Source organism: Zootoca vivipara, chromosome 11, assembly GCF_965207765.1.
Source record: "Zootoca vivipara chromosome 11, rZooViv2.hap1.1, whole genome shotgun sequence".
Taxonomy (NCBI): domain Eukaryota; kingdom Metazoa; phylum Chordata; class Lepidosauria; order Squamata; family Lacertidae; genus Zootoca; species Zootoca vivipara.
In genome coordinates, this window is record NC_142594.1 from 38241994 (window position 1) to 38256125 (window position 14132).

The 14132-nt window shown below is 41.3% G+C and overlaps 1 protein-coding gene across 1 annotated transcript in view; it reads left to right on the plus strand.

Moving 5' to 3' along the window:
* MYO3A (myosin IIIA) overlaps positions 1-14132 on the plus strand; it is a 109370-nt gene that overhangs the window by 70280 nt on the left and 24958 nt on the right. The window contains exons 19-25 of the mRNA XM_088653864.1: positions 1862-2015; positions 2573-2661; positions 3664-3793; positions 7707-7786; positions 8607-8684; positions 11669-11874; positions 12770-12881. Coding sequence (XP_088509990.1) covers positions 1862-2015; positions 2573-2661; positions 3664-3793; positions 7707-7786; positions 8607-8684; positions 11669-11874; positions 12770-12881 — 849 coding nt within the window. The remainder of the gene's footprint in view (positions 1-1861; positions 2016-2572; positions 2662-3663; positions 3794-7706; positions 7787-8606; positions 8685-11668; positions 11875-12769; positions 12882-14132) is intronic.

The following is a 14132-nucleotide window of genomic DNA, read 5'->3' on the forward strand; positions in this document are numbered from 1 at the left end:
GGAGAACATGGGGGATTCATGGAGGAAGAAGAGGAAGGAAAGGATATCTTTACTCCCTACCTGAAAATTTCCTCCACTGTACTGTAGATTCAGAGCTTGCTCTCTGCTCTGAAGCAAAGTGCGGCTTAATTGCCATATAGAGGGTACATTTTCTACTCCCCAGAAGTCTCCCTTTATAGTGGAAGGAGGAGAGATGTTCTTCCTTCCTTCCCTCCCTCCCCCCCCCACTTCATAGCATGCATCCTGCCATTTCAAGGGTGGCTTAGTATAAAAACAAGCCTGGTGTCTCTTCCCAGTTTCATACCACGAGAATAAGTGAGGGAAAAACAGTTCTCACCTGGAGGAGTGGGCTTTTACAGTGCCAAGTAAGCTAATAAATAGGCTTGTCCCTTCAGAATATGCTACAATCTAAAATAACTCCTCTAACTGCACTTTGAATTAGTGGTTTCCAGATGGCTACTTTGCTGCTTCATGTGTCTTTTGCTTTAGAGGCAGAATGTATATATATATATTTGTAAAATGCACTTAACCCATGTAACACATATCATTATAACCAAGAGAAGGGGACCATTAACCTGAATAGCTACCATATTTGCTGTAGCTGCTTTTGCACCGGTCACTTAATGTAACAGCTCCTATGTGTGTTAATGCTAACTGGACAAATCATAGTGGCTATGACAACCTATCACATATTTGCATTTATATATTTAAAGAGGTGGAGATACCACCCATAGTTCAGTCAGAAGAGCGGGAGGCTCTTAATCTGAGTCATAGGTTCAAGCCCCACGCTGGGCAAAATATTCCTGCAGTTTGACTCTACAATTCTATCATTCTAATTAACCACTCACCCACCCTTCAGCAAAGTTTCCAAAGAGATTTATTTATTTTTTTAAAAAACCCAACAAGATAGAATATATTGCTAAAATATAATGAAAATAGATGTTTATCCTGCTAATTGGAGCAAAAACGCCAATTTCAGCCCATTGAGAAAACACTGGGGAAGCACCAGCCACCACAAATCACATATACAGTCATACCTCGGTTTAAGTACACTTCGGTTTGAGTACTTTCAGTTTAAGTACTCTGCAGACCCGTCTGGAACGGATTAATCCACTTTCCATTACTTTCAATCAGGAAAGTTCGCTTCAGGTTAAGTACAGACCTCCGGAACCAATTGTGTACTTAAACCGAGGTCCCACTGTACCAGCTCCCACTCCATGTACTCCTCTACAGCTTTACTTTAAGAGGCAGGTATTAATCTTACCCACATCTTTAGCACTCACTGATGCTGCTTTTGGTAATCTTGATGGAGAAGCCAGAGACTTAATGGAAGATGGGAGGTCATAGCGTGGTGGATATTTCCTGTCAGTATGTCACCTCAGTGGGGAGACTGTGCTTTCGTCATACAAAAGCTGGCTGAGAATTCATAAATAGTGGTTTAATCTCCCCACACACAGATCTGCATTTTCAACCCTGTCAACCTGACTACTTTTCACAAGAATTGACTATTTTAGGAAAACCCTTTTATCAGCACAACACAGAAGTGTTTTTTAACTGGTGCATATGAGGCTCATGGTGATGTTCTAGCCATCTTATACTCAGAATCATGTCTGTTGGTTTAAAAATACTTAGTGTGAAGATTTGGGGTCATAAAAATGCCTTTGACGGGAAACAGAGGCTTTAGTTTTCTCCAAACTGGAGCAGAGGATGAAAGATTTGCTGCAGAACAGATTTATTTCGGGGGCGGAGGGGGGGGATGTTGACAGGTAACCTAAAAGCACCAACTCCCTTCTGTGTTCTTCATTTACATGAAGCACTTTACAGTGTTGTTCAGCAAAGCACATTTTGTCCTCTGTTGCAGAATGAATACCTGTACGAAGGCGTTGATGCACGAGTTATTGAGTATGAAGACAACAGGCCCCTGTTAGATATGTTCCTGCAAAAACCAATGGGATTATTGTCCTTGCTTGATGAGGAAAGCCGGTTTCCTCGCGCCACTGATCGGACGCTTGTGGGTAAGCTGTTTGCAGTTTGTACTTAAAGGTGCACTGGTATCCAAGTTAAAGAGTATTTCCTTGTGTTTTCATATTCCGTTATCAAAGGGTTCCAGGTTCAATCCCTGGTGTCTCCAACTAGGGGCAGAAAAAACTTCAGTCTCAACCTCTGGACAACCACTACCAATCAGAGTAGACCAAAGGGTGCCAGTGGCAATTCTGTCTCTTGTGCCTTTGGGAAGTAAGAGCACAGGAAGCTGCCATTTACTGAAAGACACCGTCAGACTAACTAGCTCAGTGTTGTCTACAGCAGGGGTGAGTTACATGCAGTGGTGCAGCCAAGTAATTTTAGACCCTGCAGTTACCGTAATGGTCTTATGCACGCCACCACTAGTTGGCCATTTATATTACATCAATTGAGAAGAAGCCACCAAAACAGTATTAGAAGTTTTTATGGAAGCATCTGCACATGCCTACTCATTTGCAGATGGAGAAGGAATAGGTGGTGGAAAGCAACCACGGGCATAAGTGCATTTATGTTATTCCCTTAGAAGAAAACCTGTGTGTTTCCCTTACAGAAAAATTTGAAGACAACCTGAAATCAAAATATTTCTGGAGACCAAAAAGAATAGACTTGACGTTTGGGATTTACCATTATGCAGGGAAGGTAAAATTATTTGTTTGGTTTTTAAAAATAATTTTTAGGCTACTTCTCAAGACAGAATTCTTCCAAAGCAGGTTACAGAACACTATCAAATCGCATAATTTCAATAATATATCATGATAATTGTTTACTTTCTGGCAGATGAGGACATGAGACTTCAGATAATTAAAAATACTTGGTTCAGAATAATCATTTATATTCTGCCCAATAAATGGGAAAATTTTGCTGGGAGAGAAATCCTCCAGTATCATAGCCCCAAAACAAACAGTCATGGCATCCTTTTTGCTGTTTAAGGCAAGCTGTACGCCGGCTCCCTCAGCCAGTAAAGCGAGATGAGCGCTGCAACCCCAGAGTCGTCCGCAACTGGACCTAACGGTCAGGGGTCCCTTTACCTTTACCTTTAAGAAATGCAATTGTATAAACAAAGGAATGGAATACAAATTTGGAAACCACCTGAAGCAGTGCCTCACTCACTAACAGATCCATTATAGGCATGTTAGGGTTTTTTTGGATCAGAAATATGCTGATGGTCACTTGGTGGGTGATGTAGCAAATGAATCAGCTTTCTGATTACAGCGTGAGGCCCAGTTCATATGTCACCAGTAGCCAAGCATGTGGTGAGGCAGAGGTGCCCTCCTAACACCAGCATCACTGCAGCATACCCGAGCAGCACTGGGATGAGGCAGGCCGGTGCGAATGTCAGGGGCACATGAGCACATTGGCAGGAGTGTTGGGTGGGTGGTAGAGGTCCAGTTTTGACCTTGCCACCACCCTGTTCACAGCCCCATACAGGTAAGCAACAAGGACGGTGTTAGGAGAACAGCTCAGCATCTCCACACTACCACCACTGCTGTAGATTGTTACCACTTTGTAGCTTTTAATGAATGGTTTGATATTGGAACCAATAGGCCTAATTCATGGAAGTATTGGTCAACGTGAGGAAATTTGCTGTACGTATAACTTTTGCCGTCCTGTTTTTTTTATATATATATATAAAACAAATAGGTTCTATATAACGCCAGTGGATTCTTGAACAAAAACCGAGACACCTTACCAGCTGACATTGTACTGCTCTTGCGATCCTCGGAAAACTATTTGACTCGGCAGCTGGTAATCCACCCTCTTACAAAAACAGGTAATGTGTCTTACAGAACTGACAGGCCCAGTGTTAGGTGCCATGCTGCCTGCCTTTGAGTTCACAACTGGGCTAGCATCTTCCACCTTACCATGGAGGGAAGCAGCAGGCATTTGCCACGTTACTGAGCACCACAGGAAAGGAGCAGCAGAATGAAGGCTACACAGCAGATGTGTTGCCCTCATCCAGGAAACATTCCCTACAAGGCTGTCCTTCCACACGTCCTACCCTCTGGGAAGTCTTTCCACACAGTTCAGTCTGCTGCAGAACCCCTGTGCCTCAGCTGTTGCACTTCCGTGGGTTTCCGAGACTAGGAACCGAGAAAGCTACCTTACACTGAGTCAGACCATTGGTCCATATAGCTCGCTGTTGTCTACACTGACTGGCAGCCACCCTCCAGGGTTTATAGCAGGTGTCTTTGACATAGCTACTTGGAGGTGTCAAGAGTTCAACCTTTGACTTCTTGTGTGCAAAGCAGCTGAGCTGAAAAGTCATGGGGGGGGGAACGATTTATTTGCCTAACTTCCAGTAAAAAAAAAGTAAGGTGCAACTCTGTGCCCCTACTCTTGCGTAGCAGTATGTTGCAGGGGAAATTGGCTGTAGTATAATGAAGGGAGGACTCAAAAGAAAAAATATGAACTCTTCATTTGACATTCTTTTATTTTGTTAATATTTTTTTTCCATTTTACAATATTCAGCAATGAATATAAATCTACACGAATCACAAATATTTATTGCGACTTCCCTCCCTCCCCTTCTGCAGTTTCTTATTTTTCTGTCATTTTCTTTATCCTTTTAACAAATTTATCCTTTATAATTCCTATGAATTTCTTACTGCTCTTGTTTATATCAATCCTGCTAACGTTTTTAATTGTTTCCAATTTGTTTTCATGTATTCAATTTCCCCCATTCTGTTACAAAAAGTCTATTGTCTGGATCTCTTAATCTTCCAGTAAGTTTCGCCATCTCTGCGAATTCCATCAGTTTTAATCGCCAATGGTCTCTTTTGGGGGCCAAATCATCTTTCCAGTTTTGGGTATATATCATTTGGGCAGCTGTGGTTGCATACATAAATAGTTTATTTTGGTCTTTCGGTACCTCTTCTCCAAGTACACCTAGAAGAAAAGCTTCTAGTTTTTTTTTTAACAAAGGTTATTTTCAACATTATTTTCAATGCATTATGGATCATTTCCCAGAAGGCTTTTGCTATCTTACAGGACCATATGTGGTACCGCATATGAAAAAAGATACCTTCTTTCCCTTTACATTTGACATTCTCTCAGTCTCCAGTTGCACCCTCTGCCCCACAAGGGTGCATAGTGCTTGGTTCATGTTTATTATCCACCAACCACACATATAAGTAAACCAGCAGTGACCACTCACCAGTCATGAAGTGGGCAGCTTTTGTGACCCAGCGCTGGCTTCCCTGACCCCAGGGGGTCATGCTACCCGTGGCTCTGACCCCTGGGCCATCCCCGTAGGCTGTGTGTCATCCAGGTGACCTGCACCACCAGCCAATCAGCTGCAGCCCCAGGGGCGGAGCTAAGACCAGAAAAGGAGGCTGCCAGCAATGCTGGTCAGCCATTCTGGTCATATTTGTCACTGCTCACCTCAAATATGGCATGAGAATATGAAAAATGCAAATTATGCTTATGTACTATTTGTCAATTATTTCAGCAGCCAGCACATAAGTAGTTTCCCCACAATTGTATATGGTTGTTCCCCCCCCCCCAAGTACCCAACGGCAAGATTAATTTATATTTCAATTCTGCATAATTGAAGCCACTTCTGGAATTGTAATGAGGAAGTCACTTTATGGAAGGCATTTGGGATTAGAATTTTTTACAGTCAAGGGTTTTAAAAAAATATTGGTGCAAATGCTCTAAACTGGGTGCATCAAGTCCCCACAAATCACATAGTAAGCAGACAAGGCCCTGCTAGTCCGCATTGCCCTGTCTGAATTGCAGGATAGCGTAGTCCACACAAAGAAGAAAGTTTAGCAAAAGCCTGTTCAGATGTTTGTCAGGAGGCAGGCAATGGCGCAGCTGGGGCTTGGCTCTGGGACCAGGTGGGGGCCTGTCAATAGAGCTGCAGGTGATGGAGGCAGTCGTGGTGTAGTGGTTTGAATGTCAGACTAAGATCTGGGAGACTAGATTTTCAAATCCCCACTCAGCCATGAAGCTCACTGCGTGATCTTGGGCTGACAGCTATCTCTCAGCCTTACCTACCTCACAGGGTTATTGTGAGGACTAACCAAGGAGGGGGAGAGAACCATGTATGCCACCTCAAGCTCCTTGGAGAAAAAAGTTGGATATAAATGCAAAACATAAAAATAAACACTTTATAAGGGCATTTAGAATGCTCTTTAATATAGTCTCCCTCTTTGCTTCCTGCACCAGCATCGGTAATGCACCCTAAGACTTGTTCCTCATTTATATTAGAGCTTGGTAGGCCATCATAAAATTGTATGATATGCTTCAAAATGATGCAGAACACAACTCACTTCTCTAAGGTAGTGCAGTTCCACAAAAGGTGAGGGTGATGAGAGAGGGGCTCTGGTGTCTGTAATCACATCAATAAGATTTGGAGAATAAATGTAAATGCCAAGTATTCATTTTCTTCTCTCTTCACAAGCGAAAGGGAAACGAGGAATGTGCTTGTGGCACATTGAAAGCTACATGTATTATGTTTTAAAAAATAAATTTTATTTTTGTATTTTCTATTTTATATAAACAAGTGAATTAAAAAATAAATAAACATATAGTCCCCTTTGACCTCCCTCCCCCCATTGTGGATCTTAATATAATGATTTTCACCTCTGCATCGCTTTCTTAACTATTCCTATAAATCCTTTATCATTCCATAGTTCAAATTTTTGCTACAAGTTTTCTGTCAATCCTGCCAATGTGTGTAATTGTTTGCAGTAGTTTTTCAAATAAATTAGAAACTTTCCGCATTCTTTATTAAAGACCTCCTCTTCCTGGTTTCTTATTCTTCCTGTAAGTTTTGCCATCTCAGCATAGTTCCATTTCTGGACTAACAGAATCCACACAGCTATGCTCGGATACATAAAAAGTTTCATCTGGTCTATAAATTTGTTGTCAATAATCATACATGGAGGGCAGACTTCAATCTTACAGAATCTACTATGTTGTTGTCAGTGCTTTTTCTGGGGGGACACGGAGGGGGACGCATACCCCTAAACATTTTGTGAATCTAAGTTTGGCCTCATTGAGGGGCAGTATTTCAATATGAGTAGGAAAGTGAGAATACCCCTAAACATTTTTTTAGGGGGGGAAACACTGGTGGTTGTTTTTTAACCCAGAGGCAAAATACATTCACTTGGAACTAAAAAATATGGTGCTGCTTAAACAGCTGCTGAGGGGTTTCTTCTGAGTACCAGAACTGAGCTGAACGTACCCTCGTTCCACACAGACAGCTCTTCCTGGTTGCGCCAAACTCAGAAGCAGCTTGCCCAGTTGGGTGGAACCACAATGCTAACTTCCTGGGAGCAGTGTCACTGCTGTTTATCAGAGGGAGAGGGGGCAAAGAGCAGGTGCACCAGGGGGAACAATTTGTCACTCCTGCCGGTACACCTGCACGCTCCGGATCTCCCTGCTCCCTCAGCCCTCTCCCTCCGGTAAACAGCAAGCAACACCACTGCTGGGAAGCGAGTGTTGAGGCTCTGACCTCCTGGGTGTGCGACCTCTGCGCAAGCTTTCTCCACTTCATCAGTCATAGGGAGAGGTGGTCGTTCTGCCACTGCTATTGTCAAACAGTTGGGAGTCAGAAATCTTTCGGATCAGTTGCAGGTCTCCCAGAGTTATCCCAGTAGATCAACCTTCTGCTCATCCCTGGACTAATATATAGAGGGGTGGACATCTTTAGTAAGGTGCCTTCTTTCTTCTCTTAGGTAACTTGGCACATACGAAAACCAAGAGTGCGATAAACTACCAGACATGGACGCCACAGAAATCAGTCAGCCAAACTAAGGTAAGGAAACCACATGGGCAGCTGCCTGGACCCATATATTGAAGTCGAGAGGGGCAATGTTGTTGTTGCTACTAAAACAAAGAAAAAAGTAAGCAAGTAACCCCTTCCTTGGTTTCTCTCCCTTTCTCTTTCTCTCTCCTGTTTTCTTTTCTGTTTAGCTGGATTTCTTTGTGTTGTGCAATTCGTATTCCCTCCGTGAGGTAAAAAAACACCTACATTTCCCTTCTTTCTGACTATAGCTTTATAACTACTTCAGGGAACGCTAAATTAATTCTCTGCTGTCACTGTCCTTAGCACTCATCCCTAAGCCTGCTTCCTTGCAAGTATGTTCCCTGGACTACACTGAAGTCTTAATTCCAAGTAAATGTGTTCCAGATTGGTATGTTTATTTAAAAAGAGAACATCCCAAGGTTCTGGTTGTGGGGTTAATCAGGCTCTGTTGAAAACAACCATTCTGACAAGGGCGCAGAATTATTATTTGCAGGATGTTAACAGTCCTGATCTTAAAAAAAAGAAGAAAGAGAGAAATCTAGACAAACCATTTTTCCTTCCAATGCCATTTGCAACAGATATATCTGTATGTTCAGTTATCAAACTGTGTTCAGTATATGTGTGTGTTTCTGCATGTGTGTACAGTGTGATAAAGTATTGTAATGTTTTTAGTGTAATAACCTCTGACTTTCCTAGTGATTACTCAGTAGCATCCGCAGCTTAGGGTGACTGTTTTTTATTGTTAGTAGTGTTCTTTAAGAGGACACTTTGTTGAACTGGTGAACAATGTACAGATAAGAGGTGCTATTTTCTTTCTTGATACATATAGAGTGAGCCAGAGGATTCCACGCATCATCCGAGGGAAACAACCAATATGAAAACACAGACAGTTGCTTCATATTTCAGAGTAAGCTTTAGCTGTTATTCTTCCTCTGCTATTCAGCCTGCTGATTTCTGAGCCCATCTCTATAGATGCAACAGTTCTGTTTCTCCTTAAGGATAAGATAATTCACTTGGAACTTGAAAGCTTTTGGACTGACATTAGAATATCCAAAGCAGGGGTGGGAAACCTGTGCCTTCACACTCAACATACACATACACTTTTACAGACAAAAAAACCAGCACATTCTGAGGATCTATTCATACAAAGAAAATGTAGTTACAAAAAACAAAAACAAGAAAAGAAAAAAAGAAAAAGTAAGAAGAATAAAAATCATTCATTTATGTCTTCTTTTAACTGACTTCCAATTATTCTCTCTGTAATCTATGTGTGTTCATGTTATTGTATTGCACAATTCTTATATTCCATTTACATATAATCTTCCCTTAAATTCAATTTAGGTTCAACCTTAGTCTGCCGTTAGGATTTTGGATATACCATTATTCTTTATATACTCATCAAATATACTCCATTCCTTTTTTCTTTTTTCTTTTGTTTGTCCTCTAATTCTTCCAGTAAATTTTGCTAGCTGCGAATATTCTATCATTAAAACTTGCCAATCTGTTGTATTAGGTAAATTTTTGTTTTTCCAATTTCTCGCAATCAGGACTCTTGCTGCCACAATTCCATACATCAACAGTTTTCTATTTGAGGTTTTAATGTCTTCTGGAATTATATTTAGTAAAAACATTTCCGGTCTTTTTTTGATTGTACATTTTAACATTTCTTAAGTTCTTCATAAATATTATTCCAGAATTTACATATTTCAGGACATTTCCACCACATATGCATTTGAGTTCCTATCCTGTGCCTTTCCAGATGTTGTTGGGCTCTTAACTCCCATCAGGCCTATCCAGCATGACCAGTACATAGTGGGGGGATGAATCTGGAGGGCCACAGATTCTCCTCTGAGGAAAAACCATTCAGGGCACCCTGGTTCACTCAAACTGATACCCTGCCATTTTCCAGATGTTTCCATTTCAGGATATCTCTTCCGGCTCTTTGATTTATTTATTTTTCCATCTCCCATGTGACCTTGAGGGGGAGGCTAGGTGCTGGCCAAATGTTTCTCTGCTTAGCAGGGGATGTGATGACAGGGCCATCTCACCTGGCTCTTGTTTTCGCAGTTGTTGTTATTTTAGTAGAAGCGTACCCATATTAGCCACAGTTGATCCTCCAAGTCTCATGGTCCTTGGCATTTTCCTGCCCATGCCATTTGCTGATTCCAGGCATGTGAACATAAGGAGCTGCTGTGTAAGTCTGACTATCAGTCCATCTAACCCAGCATTGTCTCCACTGAAGGGCAGGACTTGATTCCCCGAGGTTTCAGGCACAGATCTTTCCTGGCCTTGGTCCCTGAGCCTTTTTAAATGGAGATGCCAAAGACTGAACCTGGGAACTTCTGCCAGGCCCATCTGAGCTAAGGTTCCTCTCTCTATTGTAGAGAGGTTGAGTGGTTTCTGTGTCTGAACTGCTAATTACACCTTCTAGTCAAGGAGAAAAACACAGGAAGGTTTTTTAAAGCTCTTTTTTCCCATGGCCACCATGGATTTCAATCCGAATCAAACTGACAACTTTCCTTTCCTCACATAGAATGACAAAAACCGTTTAGATCCCAGGAAAGCTGAACCTGTTATGCTTCTATAGCCAGCTTAGCCAATTGGGAGACAGAAGCTTCACTCCCCTAAGCAAAATACAATATAGTTGATATTATTGGTTGAACAGGCCCTATTTTATATGAGAGGCCGAAATCCACAGGGACAGAATGACAGTCAGAAAAAGAGTCTGGCTGTAGTTTGTTAGCATGTTTAATGTTCATAACAGCACTTAAATGTGTCACTGCCAAACATTTTAACAGTCACTTTGTCCAAGTTGGTTGGGCTTCATTATTATGTCACTGATAATATTATAATTCTATGGTACGCATCCAGATTGGTACTCTACAGTACACAACCAAATGAGAACATAATGCACTTTTTGAATTTACATTTGAATAATCCCCTATTCCATTATTGCTGTTATTTTCCTTTGAGTCAGAACACCTGTCAGAACATCATTTTATGCCATAACTTTCATTAACAATTTCTTGCTAACAGGCAATTACATCACCCATCTGCTCATGAAGGCTGCAAAATAGACAGGGGGGCCACAGGCCCCTTTTTCAATGTTTTGTTTTAAGCCATGAGCCACAACAAAATAATATTAATAATTCTGAGCATAGAAGTATGCGACCAAGAAGTAGTGCTTAAAAGTGACAGTGTGCACACCAGCCAGAAGATGACACAAGCATCCCTGGGAAATGTAAATTATAAGCTGGCAGGGACTGCTTTTCAAGCCTTTATTAAGAATCTACATAGCCATTTACAACACTATAACTTTTACAAATTGTTTTAGAAACCAGTTCAGTAAAGTACATAAAGAAACCCCATGGTTTACTTACCTGTTGGAAAAGTCAAGACAATGAATGTTCTCAGTTTCTTTGGAACAATCAAAAGCTCATATGCAACCCATTTGAAAAAGTATTATTTATTTAATAAATTTAATAAATGTATATCCCACACCTTCAACCACTAGGGCAGCAAACCTTGCTTTTGGAGTCTAGAATTTGCCATAAAAGTACAGTTTAAGGCAGTAATCAGTTGTGAAATTATGTGCCTGCGATAGGATATAGGTGTTTTCAGCATGGGAACAGTGCAACTGTAGTAGTTCTTACTATAGGTGAATTCTCTGCACACATGTTATACCAGATGCATTACATGGGTACCGCAAATACAGTGTACTGTATAATTGCCTACAGAAACGGTGGGCAGGCCCATAATCTTCTTAATTTGGTGCAAGGAAAATTCAAAAAGATTTCAAAGTATACAAGTTTTGCAAAGCTCTTGAGCACTCACAGGAAAGGTACTGTATGGAAGGGGTTCCAAAGGTTTCTCCCCGTATTTCCTTTTCAGTACTCGCTCATGGATTTGTTATCTAAAATGGTGGTTGGCCAACCTCACTTTGTGCGCTGCATTAAGCCTAACAATGATCGACAGGCAAACAAATATGACAGAGAAAAGGTATTGGTACAGCTGCGCTACACGGGAATTCTGGAAACGGCACGGATCCGAAGACAGGGTTATTCTCACCGTATTCTCTTTGCTAACTTCATAGAGCGGTAAGTCCTTTACAAATGTTGTTTGGGTAGACTGTGTCCAGAAGGGAGATTTTAGTACCAAACCAGAGTCTTGTTCACTCAGGCTTTTCTACAATGGATTGCTGCACATGGGCCAACTGCCAGCTAAAGGTGGAAACTGTCACCACTGAAAAGTCTTGCCCTTTCAGTGATGCAAGATAATACAGAAGTTTTGTCTGCAGTATTATATCTGCAGCTATCTGTTCACACATTCAAATCATCACTTGCTGTTGAAGTCAACCAGCATCAACAAGCATGTGTGAATCATCCCTTGATGCTGGGAAAGCTTCTGAGAAAGTGGGCATGAAATGTGCTCGGAGAACAGGCATTGCATTTTGATTCAGGAATACTGCACAGATTAAACATCCTGTGCTATTCTATTGTGTGTGCAAGTGGTCAAGGTTAGCTCTAAAGAGTCATTTGACTCAGAAGCAAGTTGGGAGCATTGTAAGTTGGAGTGAAGCGCTAATCTATATATTCAGAAAAACGCTTGCTCTCATCCTGCACCACAGCTGGGGAAACATATGACTGAATGCTCTCCCATACAGAGAACCTGCTTCCTGTGCAAAACTTGTGTTTGTCAAGAAGAAGACGTGTTGTTTAGCCTTCTCTCTGGTATATTTGATATCTGGTATATACACTTCTTTCGTTTTTATGTTGGATACCATTCAAACTTGCCGTTCGCCACTGACATGTTAACGTGGCACCGTACTGGGGCACATGTTTTTTCTGAATGCGCTGATCAGTTCAAATGTGAACTGTTATGCATGCAAGTTCACAGTTTGTATGAATGAAATAAAAGTTAACTGATTGGCACTAAATGTCTTTTGCAAATGCAATACTAAAGGATTTGGGTTTCTCTCTCTGTGTGTCTTAGATACTATCTCCTTTGCTACAAATCAAGTGACAAACCCCCTGTAAGCCCTGAAACTTGCGCTGCCATCTTGGAAAAAGCCCAGCTTGATAACTGGATACTTGGGAAAACTAAGGTACTGTAGTATCTTTGCTCATTAGATGCAGCCCCCGTTGAAATACAGTGGTGCCTCGCTAGACGAATTTAATTCGTTCCACGGGTCTTATAACGAAAAAATTCCTCTAGCGAATCCCATAGGAATGCATTGAATTTTTTTTTGCCCATAGGAATGCATTAATTGAATTTCAATGCATTCCTATGGGAAACCGTGATTCGCTAGATGAAAACAAATTCGTCTAGCGAGGCAACCTCCGCTAGAAAAAACCTTTTGTTAAGTGAAAATTTTGTTAAGCAGGGCATTTGTTAAGCGAGGCACCACTGTAAATGGAATAAATGACTATATTGATGGATTTGAAATAGAGTTGCCTCTGCTAATACAAGTTGGAATGAGGCTACATCTTGCTGTGGCCGGGGATCTAAGGGCAACATGGTCCCAAAAGCTCCTTTTCCATCTCACAAATCCATCCATGCCCTACCCACAAAACTACCCAATGTACCACCTCCTGTACATTGGGTACAGTAGGGCTTTCCCTACTGTAATCTTATGGGTTGCAGAGAAGACAGGAAAGATGAAGACAGATCCCTCGTAATTCCGCTTTGGGGCTTTTTTAAAAAACAAGCAATATATACATTTTATGAAATAAAATAAATTCCACTGTTAAGGTGTAGTATCCAATCTCTTTTTGAGGATTACAGATTCACTAACACTACTAGATATATTACTCTTATCAATCATGTGTGCATTGCACTTCATAATACATCACCTTATATTCTCATTCTTTTCTTTGGGCAAGTGGGTGAGTAAATGGTAGATTAAACTAAAAGTTGTCCAGTCCAAAGTCACACATCATGTTGGAGCTGAAGCAGTAACTGAGCCCAGTTCCTTTGATCTCAGCTCCACCTGTATAACTGGGTGCAGCTGAATGCCTTCCTAAAGGAGACTGCCCCATATTCTCTGCCTGCTCTGCCATTGCAGTCAGATCCAAAGAGAGGGAAAGTGTGTTGGATAAGTACATTATGTTTTGTTATGATGCGGTATTCAAGTTCACATGCATTTCAGCCAGCTTGGAATTAAAAGTTATTGTGTTTGTCAGTAGTTTCCCTGGTCTAATGAGTCCAGGATTGGCAGAGAGAGATAGAGAAATATATTCCTCAAGAACAAGCAGCCATTATTAAGGCAGATCTACAACTGCTTATTTTAAACTCTAGAGCAGGCATCCCCAAACTGCGGCCCTCCAGATGTTTTGACCTACAACTCCCATGATCC